Source organism: Panthera onca, chromosome C1 (assembly GCF_046562875.1).
Source record: "Panthera onca isolate mPanOnc1 chromosome C1, mPanOnc1 haplotype 2, whole genome shotgun sequence".
NCBI lineage: Eukaryota > Metazoa > Chordata > Mammalia > Carnivora > Felidae > Panthera > Panthera onca.
This window is the reverse complement of record NC_138346.1, coordinates 202,072,575-202,095,096: the sequence shown is the minus strand read 5'-3', so window position 1 is coordinate 202,095,096 and position 22,522 is coordinate 202,072,575. Positions and strand designations below refer to the sequence as shown.

The 22,522-nt window shown below is 62.2% G+C and overlaps 1 protein-coding gene across 1 annotated transcript; it reads left to right on the top strand.

The window, feature by feature from the left end:
* The first annotated feature begins 13 nt into the window (after positions 1-13).
* On the top strand, positions 14-19,836 carry LOC145715643 (uncharacterized). Its single transcript, XM_081796306.1, has 9 exons — positions 14-41; positions 5,470-5,714; positions 8,745-8,789; positions 8,994-9,065; positions 13,000-13,038; positions 14,286-14,333; positions 15,433-15,451; positions 17,852-18,720; positions 19,825-19,836. The coding sequence occupies exons 1-9, from the start codon at positions 14-16 to the stop codon at positions 19,834-19,836; spliced, it is 1,377 nt and encodes a 458-aa protein (XP_081652432.1).
* The last annotated feature ends 2,686 nt before the right edge of the window (positions 19,837-22,522 follow it).

Here is a 22,522-nt window from a genome sequence, read left to right as displayed (position 1 = left end):
GGCTCCATGCAGGATGGAAATCAACCTCCAGCCAGCAGGAGGTAAAAGCAGTTGACTGAAGATATAGGAAGAACAGATACAGACAGAGCATCTGGGAGACTTGGAAAGGAAAGGAGCACGAGTCTTGTCTTTGCTTGGGGCCTGGGGGATTTATCGACAATTGTGGTGTGATGCCCGTGTCCTCTCAGACCTGTAAGAAGTGGTCAGAAAAAGGACGGGGTCCAGATGTCCATCATAAGTCACTCAGTCCTTAGAGCCAGGGGTCTTGGTGTCGAGATGCCTAGTGCCAGTGGTCTGAAATATGCACATGATGGCTTTTCCAGTAGTGCCTTAGGTATTATCTTTTGTGCTAGAAAGAAGGCTCCAAAGATATCATTATCTCTTTGTCCCTACAAGGAGGACATACAATAAGGCATGTGCAGGGCATGGGTACCGGTCCTAGCAAGAATAGAATCCCAAAAGAGGCAAAATTAAAAAACAGCTTTTTGTCTCAAGGGGTCCCTTCGGTTTCCCTGTCTCAGCTTGGCATTGGAGATCCTCCCCGACCTGGCTCCCCACCACTTCCCCAGAAGTGTTGCCCATGCTTCTCTGGCAGGGCTCTCCTCTCTTCTGCTCTGCCTCCCACTATGTGCTATGTGCACCCCCTCACCATTCTGCAGGTGTCCCAGGCTTGTACCTCCACACTCCAAGTCGTGCTCTTCCCTCCACTGGGTGCTGCCCTGTCTGGTGGCTTGTCTAATCCTGTTCTTTTAACGGTCCGCTAGGTTCTCCTCCCCACGAAGCTTCCCTGATTCCTCCAGCCCCAAAGGACCTCTGCCCATTCTCAGTTGCTGGGACATTCGTGTGCACCTCTCATTTGGGGGGCTTACCTCGCACTGCCTGGTGCCATCTCCTAGGTGGGAGGTCTTAACGCTCCAAGAAATTGTGAGCTCTCTGAGGTCAGGTGCTGAGTCCTACAGGCGACCCTCCCCGCTCCCCACCCCCCCCCCCCCACCGGCTCCCATCTCAGATACCCTCTAGTCACCAGGGTCCAGAGTCCCTGTTCAATTCTTCTATTCAGAGGCTCACCTCTGCTCCTGACACCCTGTCGCCACCACCATCCTTCCAGAAGCCAAGATAAACTCATCAGGAAAGAGTAGTGGTAGTCTCGCACCGTGGTAATTAAGCCCTGGATTTAATTAAAGCTGTGGTTGGTGGCACTGACAGCAGAGTAATGAAAGCTTAGTGTAGATCCGAGAATGCTCTCTTTGGCATTAATCAGTGCTCTTCAGCTGGCCCAGCACAGCCATGACTAACCAGAGTCCCTAATCATGAGAGGGGCAGCTCACACCTCCTATGTCTCCTACTCCCAGACGAGGCCACGGAGGGTGTATTTGCTGGGCAACTGACTTTTAAACTTCCCAGGGACAGGGACGTCACAGCCTCCTTTACCTCTTTGGTCACTGTTAGGAAGATCTGTCTTGGGCCCAAACTCCTGTTGCAAAATAAAATACTTGAGTTCCATTGCATTTCCTTCCAATCTAGTCTTTTCGGGGGTAAACAACCCAAATGCTTTAAGTTTTTAGCAAGCATTTGACTTTCTAGGCTTTTATCCTAGATCCTGTCCTCCAACGGCTCACGTTTTCCTTCCAGCTGGCCACCATCCCACTCTAGCCTTCTCCTTGTTGCTAAGTTACTAAACTGATATTTAGGTGACTAGTTTGGATTTCCTGCCCCCCTCCCCCGCTGAAGTTGTTGGACAACACTTTTTAAAATCAAACTATAATATGTATACAATAAAGTGTGTAAAGCGCACTAATACTAAGGGTCCAGCTTAATTTTTTTTTTTTAAATTGGCGTAACCCTCACTTAGTTTGAAATGTGGAACATTTCCAATACCCTGAATGGTTGCCTCATGTCCCTTCCCAGTTTATAACCACTTATCCCCCAAAGGGAACCACTATTTTTCTTTCTATCTTCATCAACTAGTTTGGGGTGAGCAACATTTTGTAACTTTTGACAATGATTTTTTTTTTTCAGTTTGTTTATATATTTTGAGAGAGAGAGGCAGAGAGAGAGAGGGAAAGAGTGAATCCCAAGCAGGCTCCCTGCTGTCAGTGCACAGCCCAATGCGGGGCTTGAACCCGCAAACTGTGAGAAATGACCTGAGCTGAAATCGAGTCGGATGCTTAACCGACTGAGCCACCCACCCAGGCACCCCGACAGTGATATTTTATGCTCAATGATCCATCATTGGATGATACCTGTGTTAATGCCATTGTGGTCAAAGACCACCAGAAACACACCTGTAATTGAGTAAATTGGATACTCCTTGCAATGAGAGAGAGAATACATGAAAAGGAGCTGTGGGCCATCTCAGAAAGAGGGGTATCAGGAAAGACTTAGAATCGGGACTTCTGTTAGATGATTTCAAGGAGGCTTGCAGGAAGGAGGGCTTTGCTCTGGATTGGATGCTGTCCGAAAGTAGGGGTAATCCTATGACCAGGGATCTTAATTTTATCTAGAAGGAGGGGAAGAGTTCAGTAAGGTAAAAGCTGTCATTAGTAAGAAGCAATAGTCCCTTTTATTAGCCAGAATAGGGGGATGGTTGGTGTTTTTTGTGGCTTGGACAATGTCCATATTTTGTTCAGACATGAGTATGGAGTGGTCCCGTTTGTATCTTAGTCCATCATGGACACAGAGTGGCCTTGTCTGATATTGACATTCTATGAAATTGTTTCTGTTCAGCTTAGGTACACCCAGGCTCAAGGGTGAGTCCCAGGCCAGCTCCTGGAGGTCAGGGTCTGCTTTGCTCTTTCTTATATACCAACGTATGTCGATGTCTGCTCTGGGCTGGGTAAATAGAAATTACTTGCCTTTGTGTCCTTGGGGACCTCGTGGCTGGTCAGGAAAACGGACAAGAGAACAAATATACACCGTTGGAAGGCACAGGGTCTGGGCCCTGGAGATAGGCTACAAACTTTAAATCTCAGATCTACCACTTACTAACTGAGATCTTTGGCAAAGACTGTTTTTAGGCCTCAGTTTCCTCATCTATAACAGGGACAACAATAGCATCTACATTATAGAATTGATGCCAGGATCAAACGAGCTAATCCACAGATCACTGGTTACTTAAGTAGCTTGGATCTGATAGGGGGCAGGGGTGGATGCAGGTTTTGTGGGGCTTGAAGCTTAGAGAATTCGAGGAGACCCTCTTTGAAAAGAATTTTAAATATCTTACTTTTTCAAAATTTGGGTTTTTTTTTTTAATGTTTATTTATTTTTGAGAGAAAGAGAAAGACAGAACACGAACGGGAGCGGGGCAGAGAGAGACGGAGACACAGAATCCGAAGCAGGCTCCAGGTTCTGAGCTGTCAGCACAGAGCCTGACGTGGGGATCGAACTTACAAACCATGGGATCATGACCTGAGCCAAAGTCAGACACTCAACCGACTAAGCCACCCAGGCACCCCACTTTTTCAAAATTTATAAAACATGTGACCATATGAACACATTGTAGATACCCTCCTAGGGCCTTGGACAGGACTCCGAAGCTTAAACCTTGTTAGCTTCTCTATAACTCTGACCTTGGGAAGAGGCAAGATTACACAATATCTTCAATCTTTTCAGATCACTGCTTTCAAACCAGCTCTCCCCAAATACCCTTGTCCTGGCTGAAACCCGCTCGAGAACTCTTAGCTCTTTCTTGTGTCAGAGCCTGGAAGTTCATAGGCTCGTGTTGGAGGCATGGACTCGGGTCCTGCTCTGAATGTAGCTGTGCCTACTATTTTCAGCCCTGGGCCCCAGCTGGAGTCCGGATGAATCCAGCTAGGTCTTTAATGTCCTGTTAACAGACAGAGTACATACTTAATAAAGAATTGTAACTGTCCTTCTCTATTATTGTTAATATAATAATTCTTCTAGTCAAAAAAATATATTGAGTAGAGTCTAGTATGTCGCAGGCACTGTGCTCAACCCCGGAGATCAAGCGGTGAATCGAGAAATCAATATCCTACCCACATGGTGCTTTCATTCTGGTGGAGAGAGACAGATAACACACATATAACCAAGATAATCACATGCTATGTTAAGTGCTCTACAGGAAACAGACAGGATGCTTTGACGGAGATCAACAGGAAGGATTCTATGAACAGCTGGCATTTGTGCTGAGCTCAACCATACCCACCATTTCTTGATTGTCTGCTATGTGTCAGACACGTCGTTAGGAACTTTCCAATACTTTATGTCATTTAATCCCCCTGGGAAGTATATCATAGTCTTTCTTTTTTTTTTTTTTAAATTTACATCCAAATTACTTAGCATATAGCGCAACAATGATTTTAGGAAGAGATTCCTTAGTGCCCCTTCCCCATTGAGCCCATCCCCCCTCCCACAGCCCCTCCAGTAACCCTCAGTTTGTTCGCCATATTTATGAGTCTCTTCTGTTTTGTCCCCCTCCCCCCCGTTTTTATATTCTTTTTGTTTCCCTTCCCTTATGTTCATCTGTTCTGCCTCTTAAAGCCCTCATATGAGCAAAGTCCTATGATTTGTGTCTTTCTCTGACTAATTTCACTTAGCATAATACCCTCCAGTTCCATCCACGTAGTTGCAAATGGCAAGATTTCATTCTTTTTGACTGCCGAGTAATACTCCATTGTGTATATATCCCACATCTTCTTTATCCATCCATCCGTCGATGGACATTTGGGCTCTTTCCATACTTTGGCTATTGTTGATAGTGCGGCTATAAACACGGGGGTGCATGTGTCCCTTTGAAAGAGCACACCTGTATCCCGTGGATAAATGCCTAGTAGTGCAATTGCTGGGTCGTAGGGTAGTTCTCTTTTCAGTTTTTTGAGGAACCTCCATACTATCATAGTCTTTCTATTTTTCAGACAAGAAAACAGAAACTCAAAGAGGTAATAGCAGTGTTAATATCTGCCTCATCTCCCCTCATCCTTCTCTGAGCTCCCTTGCCAGTGTGGTACTTTCCAGCACACTGAGGGCCCCTCCACCCAAGGGCCTGCTCCTGCCTGCTTCCTTCCGGAGGGCTTTCTTAGGCATCTGTGAGCCACGAAGGGGAAGGGAGTGGCGAGTTCTGCCCCCGAGGGCGAGCTTCAGCCATCAAGGAAGTTGGTACCTCCATCGTGAGTTAAGGTGATTTTGAGGTGCATTTCACACTCTTTCAGAGAGTCCCGGGGGACACTGAACCCAGTGGCTCATGGCAGCAAACCTCCCATGAACGTGCCCCGCCCGGATTCACCTCCTCCACGCCTTTACTTCTGCTGCTTGAAATCACCTCTGAAAGAGACTATAAGCACCTAACTCTCAGGGTCTAATTTTGGGGGGACTCAGGCTAAGACAGAGCCTAAATGATTTTCCCAAGGCCACCCGACCAAGTGGCAGAACTGCAATGGGAATCCAGGTTCGCATGGACCACACTCCACAGTCCTAACCACTGTGCCCTATGACAATAAGCCTGAGGAGAGAGCCCAAGCCCCTCTGGCACCACCCCAGGCCCTTCCCACTCTGACCTCTCCTGCCTCACTCACGGCCTCCTCATTCTCAGCACCTCACTCCCGACCACATCACTCCCAGCCTCCTCACTCCCGGCCTCCTCACTGCCGGCCACCTCACTCTCGGCCACCTCACTCTCGGCAACCTCAATCCCGGCCACCTCACTCCCGGCCACCTCACTCCCGGCCACATCACTGCCGGCCACCTCACTGCCGGCCACTTCACTCTCGACCACCTCACTCTCGAACACCTCAATCCCGGCCACCTCACGCCTGGCCACCTCACTCACGGCCACCTCACTCTCGGCCACCTCACTCCCGGCCACATCACTCCCGGCCTCCTCACTCCCGGCCTCTCACTCCCGGCCACCTCACTCACGGCCACCTCACTCTCGGCCTCCTCACTCTCGGCCACATCACTCATGGCCACCTCACTCCCGGCCACCTCATTGCCGGCCACATCAATCATGGCCACCTCACTCTCGGCCACCTCATTCTCAGACACCTCACTCCCGTCCACCTCACTCACGGCCACCTTATTCTCGGACACCTCACACCCGGCCACCTCGCTCCCTGCCTCCGCATACTTGGTCACCTCAGTCTCAGTCACCTCACTCCCGGCCACCTCACTCCCGGCCTCCTCATTCCCAGCCACCTCACTCCAGGTCACTTCACTCCCGGCCACCTCACTCCCGGTTACCTCACTCCCGGCCTCCTCACTCCCGGCCACCTCACTCTCGGCCACCTCACCCTCGGCCACCTCAATCCCGGCCACCTGACTCACGGCCACCTCACTCCCGGCCACCTCACTCCCGGCCACCTCACTCACGGCCACCTCACTCTCGGCCACCTCACTCCCGGCCTCCTCACTCACGGCCACCTCACTCCCGACCACCTCACTCTCGGCCACCTCAGTCTCGGCCACCTCACTCCCGGCCATATCACTCACGGCTACCTAACTCACGGCCACCTCACTCTCGGCCTCCTCACTCCCAGCCACCTCACTGTTGCCACCTCACTCACGGCTACCTCACTCCCGACCTCCTCACTCCTGGCCTCCTCATTTCCGGCCTCCTCACTCCCAGCCAACTGACTCCAGGTCACTTCACTCCCGGCCACCTCACTCCCGGCCACCTCACTCTCGGCCTCCTCACTCCTGCCCTCCTCACTCTCGGCCTCCTCACTGACGGCCACCTCACTCCCGGCCTCCTCACTCGCGGCCACCTCACTCCCGGCCACCTCACTCTCGGCCTCCTCACTCCCGGCCTCCTCACTCACGGCCACCTCACTCCCGGCCACCTCACTCTCGGCCACCTCACTCCCGGCCTCCTCACTCACGGCCACCTCACTCCCGGCCTCCTCACTCCCGTCCACCTCACTCCTGTGCACATCACTCCTGGCCTCCTCACTCACGGCCTCCTCACTCCCGGCCACCTCACTCCCGTCCACCTCACTCACGGCCACCTTATTCTCGGACACCTCACACCCGGCCACCTCGCTCCCTGCCTCCGCATACTTGGTCACCTCAGTCTCAGTCACCTCACTCCCGGCCACCTCACTCCCGGCCTCCTCATTCCCAGCCACCTCACTCCAGGTCACTTCACTCCCGGCCACCTCACTCCCGGTTACCTCACTCCTGGCCTCCTCACTCCCGGCCACCTCACTCTCGGCCACCTCACCCTCGGCCACCTCAATCCCGGCCACCGGACTCACGGCCACCTCACTCCTGGCCACCTCACTCCCGGCCCCCTCACTCACGGCCACCTCACTCTCGGCCACCTCACTCCCGACCACCTCACTCTCGGCCACCTCAGTCTCGGCCACCTCACTCCCGGCCATATCACTCACGGCTACCTAACTCACGGCCACCTCACTCTCGGCCTCCTCACTCCCAGCCACCTCACTGTTGCCACCTCACTCACGGCTACCTCACTCCCGACCTCCTCACTCCTGGCCTCCTCATTTCCGGCCTCCTCACTCCCAGCCAACTGACTCCAGGTCACTTCACTCCCGGCCACCTCACTCCCGGCCACCTCACTCTCGGCCTCCTCACTCCCGGCCACATCACTCCTGCCCTCCTCACTCTCGGCCTCCTCACTGACGGCCACCTCACTCCCGGCCTCCTCACTCGCGGCCACCTCACTCCCGGCCACCTCACCCTCGGCCTCCTCACTCCCGGCCTCCTCACTCACGGCCACCTCACTCCCGGCCACCTCACTCTCGGCCACCACACTCCCGGCCTCCTCACTCACGGCCACCTCACTCCCGGCCTCCTCACTCCCGGTCACCTCACTCCCGGCCTCCTCACTCCCGGCCACCTCACTCCCGGCCACCTCACTCCAGGTCACTTCAATCCCGGCCACCTCACTCCCTGCCACCTCACTCTCGGCCTCCTCACTCTCGGCCTCCTCACTCCCGGCCACATAACTCCTGCCCTCCTCACTCTCGGCCTCCTCACTCCCGGCCACCTCACTCCCGGCCACCTCACTCTCGGCCTCCTCACTCCTGGCCACAACACTCCTGCCCTCCTCACTCCCGGCCACCTCACTCATGGCCACCTCACTCTCGACCACCTCACTCCCGGCCTCCTCACTCCCCGCCACCTCACTCCTGTGCACATCACTCCTGGCCTCCTCACTCACGGCCTCCTCACTCCCGGCCACCTCACTCCCGGCCACCTCACTCTCGGCCTCCTCACTCCCGGCCACATCACTCCTGCCCTCCTCACTCTCGGCCTCCTCACTGACGGCCACCTCACTCCCGGCCACCTCACTCCCGGCCACCTCACTCCCGGCCACCTCACCCCCGGCCACCTCAATCCCGGCCACCTCACTCATGGCCACCTCACTCTTGGCCACCTCACTCCCGGCCTCCTCACTCCCCGCCACCTCACTCCTGTGCACATCACTCCTGGCCTCCTCACTCCCCGCCTCCTCACTCTTGGCCACCTCACTCACGGCCACCTCACTCTTGGCCTCCTCACTCTTGGCCACATCACTCATGGCCACCTCATTTTCCGTCACCTCACTCCCGGCCACCTCACTCACGGCCACCTCACTCTCGGCCTCCTCACTCTCGGTCACCTCACTCTTGACCACCTCACTCCCAGCCACCTCATTCTCGTTCACCTCATTCTCGGTCACCTCGCTCCCAGCCTCCTCGCTCCCAGCCTCCTCACTCCCGGCCACCTTACTCCCGGCCACCTCACTCTCGGCCTCCTCACTCCTGGCCACCTCACTCTCGGCCTCCTCACTCCCGGCCACCTCACTCCCGGCCACCTCACTCTCGGCCTCCTCACTCCCGGCCACCTCACTCCCGGCCACCTCACTCTCGGCCTCCTCACTCCTGGCCACCTCACTCTCGGCCTCCTCACTCCCGGCCACCTCACTCCCGGCCTCCTCACTCTCGGCCACCTCACTCCCGGCCACCTCACTCCCGGCCTCCTCAACCTCAGCCACCTCACTCCCGGCCACCTCACTCACGGCCACCTCACTCTCGGCCTCCTCACTCTCGGCCACATCACTCATGGCCACCTCACTCCCGGCCTCCTCACTCACGGCCACCTCACTCCCAGCCACCTCACTCCTGGCCTCCTTCACTCCCGGCCACCTCCCTCCCGGCCACCTCATTCTCGGCCACCTCACTCCCGGTTACCTCACTCCTGGCCTCCTTCACTCCCGGCCACCTCACTCACGGCCACCTCATTCTCGGCCACCTCACTCCCGGTTACCTCACTCCTGGCCTCCTTCACTCCCGGCCACCTCACTCTCGGCCACCTCACTCCCGGCCACCTCACTCCCGGCCTCCTTCACTCCCGGCCACCTCACTCTCGGCCACTTCAGCGCGGCCACCTCACTCCCGGCCACCTCATTCTCGGCCACCTCACTCCCGGCCACCTCACTCCCGGCCACCTCACTCACGGCCACCTCACTCCTGGCCACCTCACTCCCGGCCTGCTTCACTCCCGGCCACCTCACTCTCGGCCACCTCACTCCCGGCCACCTCACTCACAGCCACCTCATTCTCGGGCACCTCACTCCCGGCCACCTCACTCCCGGCCTCCTCACTCTCGGCCACCTCACTCCCGGCCACCTCACTCCTGGCCACCTCAACCTCGGCCACCTCACTCCCGGCCACCTCACTCACGGCCACCTCACTCTCGGCCTCCTCACTCTGGGCCACATCACTCATGGCCACCTCACTCCCGGCCTCCTCACTCACGGCCACCTCACTCCCAGCCACCTCACTCCCGGCCTCCTTCACTCCCGGCCACCTCACTCCCGGCCACCTCACTCCCGGCCACCTCACTCCCGGCCACCTAACTCCCGGCCACCTCACTCACAGCCACCTCATTCTCGGGCACCTCACTCCCGGCCACCTCACTCCCGGCCTCCTCACTCTCGGCCACCTCACTCCCGGCCACCTCACTCCTGGCCACCTCAACCTCGGCCACCTCACTCCCGGCCACCTCACTCACGGCCACCTCACTCTCGGCCTCCTCACTCTCGGCCACATCACTCATGGCCACCTCACACCCGGCCTCCTCACTCACGGCCACCTCACTCCCAGCCACCTCACTCCCGGCCTCCTTCACTCCCGGCCACCTCACTCCCGGCCACCTCACTCCCGGCCACCTAACTCCCGGCCACCTCACTCTCGGCCACCTCAGTCTCGGCCTCCTCATTCCCGGCCACGTCACTCCCGGCCTCCTCACTCCCGGCCACCTCACTCCTGGGCACATCACTCCTGGCCTCCTCACTCCCGGCCTCCTCACTCTCGGCCACCTCACTCTTGGCCTCCTCACTCTTGGCCACATCACTCACAGCCACCTCACTCTCGGCCACCTCACTCTCGGCCACCTCACTCTCGGCCACCTCACTCCTGGCCTCCTCACCCCCGGCCACCTCACTCCCGGGCACATCACTCACGGCCACCTCACTCCTGGTCACTTCACTCCCAGCCACCTCACTACCGGCCACCTCACTCCCGGCCTCCTCACTCCCGTCCACCTCACTCCTGGCCACCTCACTCTCGGCCAACTCACTCCCAGCCACCGCACTCCCAGCCACGTCAATCACGGCCACCTCACTCCCGGCCACCTCACTCCCGGCCTCTTCACTCCCGGCCACCTCACTCTCGGCCACCTCAATCCCGGCCACCTCACTCCCGGCCACCTCACTCTCGGCCACCTCAATCCCGGCCACCTCATTCACGGCCACCTCACTCTCGGCCACCGCACTCCCGGCCACCTCACTCCTGGCCACGTCAATCACGGCCACCTCACTCTCGGCCTCCTCACTCCCGGCCTCCTCACTCACGGCCTCCTCACTCCCGGCCACCTCACTCCCGGCCTCCGCACTCCTGGCCACATCACTCCTGGCCTCCGCACTCTCGGCCTCCTCACTGACGGCCACACACTCCCGGCCTCCTCACTCTCGGCCACATCGCTCCCGGCCACCTCACTCTCGGCCTCCTCACTCACGGCCACCTCAATCCCGACCACCTCACTCTCGGCCACCTCAGTCTCGGCCACCTCACTCCCGGCCATATCACTCACGGCTACCTAACTCACGGCCACCTCACTCTCGGCCACCTCAATCCCGGCCATATCACTCACGGCTACCTAACTCACGGCCACCTCACTCTCGGCCACCTCACTCCCGGCCTCCTCACTCACGGCCACCTCACTCCTGACCACCTCACTCTCGGCCACCTCAGTCTCGGCCACCTCACTCCCGGCCATATCACTCACGGCTACCTAACTCACGGCCACCTCACTCTCGGCCTCCTCACTCCCAGCCACCTCACTGTTGCCACCTCACTCACGGCTACCTCACTCCCGACCTCCTCACTCCTGGCCTCCTCATTTCCGGCCTCCTCACTCCCAGCCAACTGACTCCAGGTCACTTCACTCCCGGCCACCTCACTCCCGGCCACCTCACTCTCGGCCTCCTCACTCCCGGCCACATCACTCCTGCCCTCCTCACTCTCGGCCTCCTCACTGACGGCCACCTCACTCCCGGCCTCCTCACTCCCGGCCACCTCACTCCCGGCCACCTCACTCTCGGCCTCCTCACTCCCGGCCTCCTCACTCACGGCCACCTCACTCCCGGCCACCTCACTCTCGGCCACCTCACTCCCGGCCTCCTCACTCAAGGCCACCTCACTCCCGGCCTCCTCACTCCCGGTCACCTCACTCCTGGCCTCCTCACTCCCGGCCACCTCACTCCCGGCCACCTCACTCCAGGTCACTTCACTCCCGGCCACCTCACTCCCGGCCACCTCACTCTCGGCCTCCTCACTCTCGGCCTCCTCACTCCCGGCCACATCACTCCTGCCCTCCTCACTCTCGGCCTCCTCACTCCCGGCCACCTCACTCCCGGCCACCTCACTCTCGGCCTCCTCACTCCTGGCCACATCACTCCTGCCCTCCTCACTCCCAGCCACCTCACTCATGGCCACCTCACTCTCGGCCACCTCACTCCCGGCCTCCTCACTCCCCGCCACCTCACTCCTGTGCACATCACTCCTGGCCTCCTCACTCACGGCCTCCTCACTCCCGGCCACCTCACTCCCGGCCACCTCACTCCCGGCCACCTCATTCTCGGCCTCCTCACTCCCGGCCACATCACTCCTGCCCTCCTCACTCTCGGCCTCCTCACTGACGGCCACCTCACTCCCGGCCACCTCACTCCCGGCCACCTCACTCCCGGCCACCTCACCCCCGGCCACCTCAATCCCGGCCACCTCACTCATGGCCACCTCACTCTCGGCCACCTCACTCCCGGCCTCCTCACTCCCCGCCACCTCACTCCTGTGCACATCACTCCTGGCCCCCTCACTCCCCGCCTCCTCACTCTTGGCCACCTCACTCACGGCCACCTCACTCTTGGCCTCCTCACTCTTGGCCACATCACTCATGGCCACCTCATTTTCCGTCACCTCACTCCCGGCCACCTCACTCACGGCCACCTCACTCTCGGCCTCCTCACTCTCGGTCACCTCACTCTCGACCACCTAACTCCCAGCCACCTCATTCTCGTTCACCTCATTCTCGGTCACCTCGCTCCCAGCCTCCTCGCTCCCAGCCTCCTCACTCCCGGCCACCTCACTCCCGGCCACCTCACTCTCGGCCTCCTCACTCCTGGCCACCTCACTCTCGGCCTCCTCACTCCCGGCCACCTCACTCATGGCCACCTCACTCTCGGCCACCTCACTCCCGGCCTCCTCACTCCCGGCCACCTCACTCCCGGCCACCTCACTCTCGGCCTCCTCACTCCCGGCCTCCTCACTCACGGCCACCTCACTCCCAGCCACCTCACTCTCGGCCACCTCACTCCCGGCCTCCTCACTCACGGCCACCTCACTCCCGGCCTCCTCACTCCCGGTCACCTCACTCCTGGCCTCCTCACTCCCGGCCACCTCACTCCCGGCCACCTCACTCCAGGTCACTTCACTCCCGGCCACCTCACTCCCGGCCACCTCACTCTCGGCCTCCTCACTCTCGGCCTCCTCACTCCCGGCCACATCACTCCTGCCCTCCTCACTCTCGGCCTCCTCACTCCCGGCCACCTCACTCTCGGCCACCTCAATCCCAGCCACCTCACTCCCGGCCACCTCACTCTCGGCCACCTCAATCCCGGCCACCTCATTCTCGGCCACCTCACTCTCGGCCACCGTACTCCCGGCCACCTCACTCCCGGCCACCTCGCTCCATGGCCACCTAACTCACAGCCACCTGATTCTCGGCCACCTCACTCCCGGCCTCCTCACTCCCGGCCACCTCACTCTCGGCCACCTCACTCCCGGCCACCTCACTCTCGGCCACCTCACTCACGGCCACCTCACTCCCGGCCACGTCACTCCCGGCCACCTCACTCACGGCCACCTCACTCACCGCCACCTCACTCACGGCCACCTCACTCTCGGCCACCTCACTCCCGGCCATCTTACTCCCGTCCACCTCACTCCTGGCCACCTCACTCTCGGCCAACTCACTCCCAGCCACCGCACTCCCGGCCACGTCAATCACGGCCACCTCACTCCCGGCCACCTCACTCCCGGCCTCCTCACTCCCGGCCACCTCCCTCTCGGCCACCTCAATCCCGGCCACCTCATTCACGGCCACCTCTCTCCCGGCCACGTCAATCACGGCCACCTCACTCTGGGCCACCTCAATCCCGGCCACCTCACTCCCGGCCACCTCACTCTCGGCCTCCTTCACTCCCGGCCACCTCACTCACGGCCACCTCATTCTCGGCCACCTCACTCCCGGTTACCTCACTCCTGGCCTCCTTCACTCCCGGCCACCTCACTCTCGGACACCTCACTCCCGGCCACCTCACTCCCGGCCTCCTTCACTCCCGGCCACCTCACTCTCGGCCACTTCACTCGCGGCCACCTCACTCCCGGCCACCTCATTCTCGGCCACCTCACTCCCGGCCACCTCACTCCCGGCCACCTCACTCACGGCCACCTCACTCCTGGCCACCTCACTCCCGGCCTGCTTCACTCCCGGCCACCTCACTCTCGGCCACCTCACTCCCGGCCACCTCACTCACAGCCACCTCATTCTCGGGCACCTCACTCCCGGCCACCTCACTCCCGGCCTCCTCACTCTCGGCCACCTCACTCCCGGCCACCTCACTCCCGGCCACCTCAACCTCGGCCACCTCACTCCCGGCCACCTCACTCACGGCCACCTCACTCTCGGCCTCCTCACTCTCGGCCACATCACTCATGGCCACCTCACTCCCGGCCTCCTCACTCACGGCCACCTCACTCCCAGCCACCTCACTCCTGGCCTCCTTCACTCCCGGCCACCTCACTCCCGGCCACCTCATTCTCGGCCACCTCACTCCCGGTTACCTCACTCCTGGCCTCCTTCACTCCCGGCCACCTCACTCACGGCCACCTCATTCTCGGCCACCTCACTCCCGGTTACCTCACTCCTGGCCTCCTTCACTCCCGGCCACCTCACTCTCGGCCACCTCACTCCCGGCCACCTCACTCCCGGCCTCCTTCACTCCCGGCCACCTCACTCTCGGCCACTTCACTTGCGGCCACCTCACTCCCGGCCACCTCATTCTCGGCCACCTCACTCCCGGCCACCTCACTCCCGGCCACCTCACTCACGGCCACCTCACTCCTGGCCACCTCACTCCCGGCCTGCTTCACTCCTGGCCACCTCACTCTCGGCCACCTCACTCCCGGCCACCTCACTCACAGCCACCTCATTCTCGGGCACCTCACTCCCGGCCACCTCACTCCCGGCCTCCTCACTCTCGGCCACCTCACTCCCGGCCACCTCACTCCTGGCCACCTCAACCTCGGCCACCTCACTCCCGGCCACCTCATTCACGGCCACCTCACTCTCGGCCTCCTCACTCTCGGCCTCCTCACTCATGGCCACCTCACTCCCGGCCACCTCACTCCCGGCCTCCTCACTCACGGCCACCTCACTCCCGGCCTCCTTCATTCCCGGCCACCTCACTCCCGGCCACCTCACTCCCGGCCACCTAACTCCCGGCCACCTCACTCTCGGCCACCTCAGTCTCGGCCTCCTCATTCCCGGCCACGTCACTCCCGGCCTCCTCACTCCCGGCCACCTCACTCCTGGGCACATCACTCCTGGCCTCCTCACTCCCGGCCTCCTCACTCTCGGCCACCTCACTCTTGGCCTCCTCACTCTTGGCCACATCACTCACAGCCACCTCACTCTCGGCCACCTCACTCTCGGCCACCTCACTCCTGGCCTCCTCACCCCTGGCCTCCTCACCCCCGGCCACCTCACTCCCGGGCACATCACTCCTGGCCACCTCACTCCTGGTCACTTCACTCCCAGCCACCTCACTACCGGCCACCTCACTCCCGGCCTCCTCACTCCCGTCCACCTCACTCCTGGCCACCTCACTCTCGGCCAACTCACTCCCAGCCACCGCACTCCCAGCCACGTCAATCACGGCCACCTCACTCCCGGCCACCTCACTCCCGGCCTCTTCACTCCCGGCCACCTCACTATCGGCCACCTCAATCCCGGCCACCTCACTCCCGGCCACCTTACTCTCGGCCACCTCAATCCCGGCCACCTCATTCACGGCCACCTCACTCTCGGCCACCGCACTCCCGGCCACCTCACTCCCGGCCACGTCAATCACGGCCACCTCACTCTCGGCCTCCTCACTCCCGGCCTCCTCACTCACGGCCTCCTCACTCCCGGCCACCTCACTCCCGGCCTCCGCACTCCTGGCCACATCACTCCTGGCCTCCGCACTCTCGGCCTCCTCACTGACGGCCACACACTCCAGGCCTCCTCACTCTCGGCCACATCGCTCACGGCCACCTCACTCTCGGCCACCTCACTCCCGGCCTCCTCACTCACGGCCACCTCAATCCCGACCACCTCACTCTCGGCCACCTCAGTCTCGGCCACCTCACTCCCGGCCATATCACTCACGGCTACCTAACTCACGGCTACCTCACTCTCGGCCACCTCAATCCCGGCCATATCACTCACGGCTACCTAACTCACGGCCACCTCACTCTCGGCCACCTCACTCCTGGCCTCCTCACTCACGGCCACCTCACTCCCGACCACCTCACTCTCGGCCACCTCAGTCTCGGCCACCTCACTCCCGGCCATATCCCTCACGGCTACCTAACTCACGGCCACCTCACTCTCGGCCTCCTCACTCACGGCCACCTTACTCTCGACCACCTCACTCCCAGCCACCTCATTCTCGTTCACCTCATTCTCGGTCACCTCGCTCCCAGCCTCCTCGCTCCCAGCCTCCTCACTCCCGGCCACCTCACTCCCGGCCACCTCACTCTCGGCCTCCTCACTCCCGGCCACCTCACTCTCGGCCTCCTCACTCCCGGCCACCTCACTCATGGCCACCTCACTCTCGGCCACCTCACTCCCGGCCTCCTCACTCCCGGCCACCTCACTCCCGGCCACCTCACTCTCGGCCTCCTCACTCCCGGCCTCCTCACTCACGGCCACCTCACTCCCAGCCACCTCACTCTCGGCCACCTCAATCCCGGCCATATCACTCACGGCTACCTAACTCACGGCCACCTCACTCTCGGCCTCCTCACTCACGGCCACCTTACTCTCGACCACCTCACTCCCAGCCACCTCATTCTCGTTCACCTCATTCTCGGTCACCTTGCTCCCGGCCACCTCACTCCCGGCCACCTCACTCCCGGCCACCTCACTCTCGGCCTCCTCACTCACGGCCACCTTACTCTCGACCACCTCACTCCCAGCCACCTCATTCTCGTTCACCTCATTCTCGGTCACCTCGCTCCCAGCCTCCTCGCTCCCAGCCTCCTCACTCCCGGCCACCTCACTCTCGGCCTCCTCACTCCTGGCCACCTCACTCTCGGCCTCCTCACTCCCGGCCACCTCACTCATGGCCACCTCACTCTCGGCCACCTCACTCCCGGCCTCCTCACTCCCGGCCACCTCACTCCCGGCCACCTCACTCTCGGCCTCCTCACTCCCGGCCTCCTCACTCACGGCCACCTCACTCCCAGCCACCTCACTCTCGGCCACCTCACTCCCGGCCTCCTCACTCACGGCCACCTCACTCCCGGCCTCCTCACTCCCGGTCACCTCACTCCTGGCCTCCTCACTCCCGGCCACCTCACTCCCGGCCACCTCACTCCAGGTCACTTCACTCCCGGCCACCTCACTCCCGGCCACCTCACTCTCGGCCTCCTCACTCTCAGCCTCCTCACTCCCGGCCACATCACTCCTGCCCTCCTCACTCTCGGCCTCCTCCCTCCCGGCCACCTCACTCTCGGCCACCTCAATCCCAGCCACCTCACTCCCGGCCACCTCACTCTCGGCCACCTCAATCCCGGCCACCTCATTCACGGCCACCTCACTCTCGGCCACCGCACTCCCGGCCACCTCACTCCCGGCCACCTCGCTCCATGGCCACCTAACTCACAGCCACCTCATTCTCGGCCACCTCACTCCCGGTTACCTCACTCCTGGCCTCCTTCACTCCCGGCCACCTCACTCTCGGCCACCTCACTCCCGGCCACCTCACTCCCGGCCTCCTTCACTCCCGGCCACCTCACTCTCGGCCACTTCACTCGCGGCCACCTCACTCCCGGCCACCTCATTCTCGGCCACCTCACTCCCGGCCACCTCACTCCCGGCCACCTCACTCACGGCCACCTCACTCCTGGCCACCTCACTCCCGGCCTGCTTCACTCCCGGCCACCTCACTCCCGGCCACCTCACTCACGGCCACCTCACTCCTGGCCACCTCACTCCCGGCCTGCTTCACTCCCGGCCACCTCACTCTCGGCCACCTCACTCCCGGCCACCTCACTCACAGCCACCTTATTCTCGGGCACCTCACTCCCGGCCACATCACTCCCGGCCTCCTCACTCCCGGCCTCCTCACTCTCGGCCACCTCACTCCCGGCCACCTCACTCCCGGCCACCTCACTCTCGGCCACCTCACTCCCGGCCACCTCACTCCCGGCCTCCTTCACTCCCGGCCACCTCACTCCCGGCCACCTCACTCCCGGCCACCTCATTCCCGGCCTCCTCATTCCCGGCCACCTCACTCCCGGCCACCTCACTCCCGGCCACCTCACTCCTGGCCACCTCACTCTCGGCCTCCTCACTCTCGGTCACCTCACTCTCGACCACCTCACTCCCGGCCACCTCATTCTCGTTCACCTCATTCTCGGTCACCTTGCTCCCAGCCTCCTCACTCCCAGCATCCTCACTCCCGGCCATCACTCCAGGACACTTCACTCCCGGCCACCTCACTCCCGGCCTCCTCACTCCCGGCCACATCACTCTCGACCACCTCACTCCCGGCCACCTCACTCCCGGCCACCTCACTCCCGGCCACCTCACTCACGGCCACCTCACTCTCGGCCACCTCACTCACGGCCACCTCACTCACGGCCACCACACTCCCGGCCACCTCACTCACGGCCACCTCACTCACGGCCACCTCACTCTCGGCCACCTCACTCACGGCCACCTCACTCACGGCCACCTCACTCACGGCCACGTCACTCCCGGCCACGTCACTCCCGGCCTCCTCACTCCCGGCCTCCTTCACTCCCGGCCACCTCACTCCCGGCCACCTCACTCCCGGCCACCTCACTCCCGGCCTCCTCATTCCCGGCCACCTCACTCCCGGCCACCTCACTCCCGGCCACCTCAATCACGGCCACCTCACTCCCGGCCACCTTGCTCTCAACCACCTCACTCCCGGGACCTCACTCCTGGCCACCTCACTCCCGGCCTCCTCACTCCCGGCCACCTCACTCCCGGCTACCTCACTCCCGGCCACCTCAATCACGGCCACCTCACTCCCGGCCACCTCACTCTCGGCCACCTCACTCCCGGCCACCTCACTCCCGGCCACCTCACTCATGGCCACCTCACTCCCGGCCACCTCACTCCCGGCCACCTCACTCCCGGCCACCTCGCTCCCGGCCACCTCACTCCCGGCCACCTCGCTCTCGACCACCTCACTCCCGGGACCTCACTCCCGGTCACCTCACTCCCGGCCACCTCGCTCCCAGCCTCCGCATTCTTGGTCACCTCATTCTCGGTCAACTCACTCCCGGCCACCTCACTCCCGGCCATCTCACTCCCGGGACCTCACTCCCAGCCACCTCACTCTCGGCCACCTCACCTCCGACCACCTCACTCCCGGCCACCTCACTCTCGACCACCTCACTCCCGGCCACCTCACTCCCGGCCACCTCGCTCTCAACCACCTCACTCCTGGGACCTCACTCCTGGCCACCTCACTCCCGGCCTCCTCACTCACGGCCACCTCACTCCCGGCCACCTCACTCTCGGCCACCTCACTCCCGGCCTCCTCACTCACGGCCACCTCACTCTCGACCACCTCACTCCCGGGACCTCACTCCCGGGACCTCACTCCCGGCCACGTCACTCCTGGCCTCCTCACTCCCGGCCACCTCACTCCTGGCCACCTCACTCTCGGCCACCTCACTCTCGGCCACCTCACTCTCCGCCACCTCACTCCCGGCCACGTCACTCCTCGCCTCCTCACTCCCGGCCACCTCACTCCTGGCCACCTCACTCTCGCCTATCTCACTCTCGGCCATCTCACTCCTGGCCACCTCACTCTCGGCCATCTCACTCTCGGCCATCTCACTCTCGGCCTCCTCACTGATGGGACCACACTCCCGGCCTCTTCACTCCCGGCCACCTCACTCCAGGTCACCTCACTCCCGGCTACCTCACTCCCGGCCACCTCACTCCTGGCCACCTCACTCTCGGCCATCTCACTCTCGGCCATCTCACTCTCAGCCTCCTCACTGATGGGACCTCACTCCCGGCCTCCTCACTCCCGGCCACCTCACTCCAGGTCACCTCACTCTCGGCCATCTCACTCTCGGCCATCTCACTCCTGGCCACCTCACTCTCGGCCATCTCACTCTCGGCCATCTCACTCTCGGCCTCCTCACTGACGGGACCTCACTCCCGGCCTCCTCACTCCCGGCCACCTCACTCCAGGTCACCTCACTCCCGGCCTCCTCACTCCCTGCCACCTCACTCCTGGCCACCTCACTCCCGGCCACCTCACTCCTGGCCTCCTCACTCTCGACCACCTCACTCCCGGCCACCTCGCTCTCGACCACCTCACTCCCGGGACCTCACTCCCGGCCACCTCGCTCCCAGCCTCCGCATTCTTGGTCACCTCATTCTCGGCCACCTCACTCCCAGCCACCTCACTCCCGGCCTCCTTCACTCCCGGCCACCTCACTCCCGGCCACCTCACTCTCGGCCACCTCACTCACGGCCACCTCACTCCCGGCCACCTCACTCACGGCCACCTCACTCACGGCCACATCACTCTCGGCCACCTCACTCCCGGCCACCTCACTCCCGGCCACCTCACTCTCGGCCACCTCACTCCCGGCCACCTCACTCCCGGCCACCTCACTCTCGGCCACCTCACTCCTGGCCTCCTCACTCCCGGCCACCTCACTCCTGGCCACCTCACTCTCGGCTATCTCACTCTCGGCCATCTCACTCCTGGCCACCTCACTCTCTGCCATCTCACTCTCGGCTATCTCACTCTCGGCCTCCTCACTGACGGGACCTCACTCCCGGCCTCCTCACTCCCGGCCACCTCACTCCAGGTCACCTCACTCCCGGCTACCTCACTCCCGGCCACCTCACTCCTGGCCACCTCACTCTCGGCCATCTCACTCTCGGCCATCTCACTCTCGGCCTCCTCACTGACGGGACCTCACTCCCGGCCTCCTCACTCCCGGCCACCTCACTCCAGGTCACCTCACTCTCGGCCAGCTCACTCTCGGCCATCTCACTCCTGGCCACCTCACTCTCGGCCATCTCACTCTCGGCCTCCTCACTGACGGGACCTCACTCCCGGCCTCCTCTCTCCCGGCCACCTCACTCCAGGTCACCTCACTCCCGGCTACCTCACTCCCGGCCACCTCACTCCCGGCCACCTCACTCTCGGCCATCTCACTCTCGGCCATCTCACTCCCGGCCTCCTCACTCCCGGCCACCTCACTCCCGGCCTCCTCACTCCCTGCCACCTCACTCCCGGCCACCTCACTCTCGGCCATCTCACTCCCGGCCACCTCACTCCCGGCCACCTCACTCCCGGCCACCTCACTCCCGGCCTCCTCACTCTCGACCACCTCACTCCCGGCCACCTCGCTCTCGACCACCTCACTCCCGGGACCTCACTCCCGGCCACCTCGCTCCCAGCCTCCGCATTCTTGGTCACCTCATTCTCGGCCACCTCACTCCCGGCCACCTCACTCCTGGCCTCCTTCACTCCCGGCCACCTCACTCCCGGCCACCTCACTCTCGGCCACCTCACTCACGGCCACCTCACTCCCGGCCACCTCACTCACGGCCACCTCACTCACGGCCACCTCACTCCCGGCCTCCTCACTCCCGGCCTCCTCATTCCCGGCCTCCTCACTCTCGGCCACCTCACTCCCGGCCACCTCACTCCCGGCCACCTCACTCCCGGCCTCCTTCACTCCCGGCCACATCACTCCCGGCCTCCTCACTCCCGGCCTCCTCACTCCCGGCCACCTCACTCCCGGCCACCTCACTCCCGGCCACCTCACTCTCGGCCACCTCACTCCCGGCCACCTCACTCCCGGCCACCTCACTCTCGGCCACCTCACTCCCGGCCACCTCACTCTCGGCCTCCTCACTCTCGGCCTCCTCACTCCCGGCCACATCACTCCTGCCCTCCTCACTCTCGGCCTCCTCACTCCCGGCCACCTCACTCTCGGCCACCTCACTCCCGGCCACCTCACTCTCGGCCTCCTCACTCTCGGCCTCCTCACTCCCGGCCACATCACTCCTGCCCTCCTCACTCTCGGCCTCCTCACTCCCGGCCTCCTCACTCCCGGCCTCCTCACTCTCGGCCACCTCACTCCCGGCCACCTCACTCCCGGCCACCTCACTCCTGGCCTCCTTCACTCCCGGCCACATCACTCCCGGCCACATCACTCCCGGCCTCCTCACTCTCGGCCACCTCACTCCCGGCCACCTCACTCCCGGCCACCTCACTCTCGGCCACCTCACTCCCGGCCACCTCACTCCCGGCCTCCTTCACTCCCGGCCACCTCACTCCCGGCCACCTCACTCCCGGCCACCTCATTCCCGGCCTCCTCATTCCCGGCCTCCTCACTCCCGGCCACCTCACTCCCGGCCACCTCACTCCCGGCCACCTCACTCCCGGCCACCTCACTCTCGGCCTCCTCACTCTCGGTCACCTCACTCCCGGCCACCTCACTCCCGGCCACCTCATTCTCGTTCACCTCATTCTCGGTCACCTCGCTCCCAGCCTCCTCGCTCCCAGCCTCCTCACTCCCGGCCATCACTCCAGGTCACTTCACTCCCGGCCACCTCACTCCCGGCCTCCTTCACTCCCGGCCACATCACTCCCGGCCTCCTCACTCCCGGCCTCCTCACTCTCGGCCACCTCACTCCCGGCCACCTCACTCCCGGC

What these genes read in the sequence shown, in the direction of transcription:
- LOC145715643 (XM_081796306.1), top strand. Translation starts at nt 14, where the DNA reads ATGGAAATCAACCTCCAGCCAGCAGGAG. An exon ending in CAACCTCCAGCCAGCAGGAG is followed by an intron (nt 42 to 5,469) that starts GTAAAAGCAGTT and finishes AAGCCTGAGGAG; the next exon opens with AGAGCCCAAGCCCCTCTGGC. An exon ending in CCTCACTCACGGCCACCTCA is followed by an intron (nt 9,066 to 12,999) that starts CTCCCAGCCACC and finishes TCGGCCTCCTCA; the next exon opens with CTCTCGGCCTCCTCACTCCC.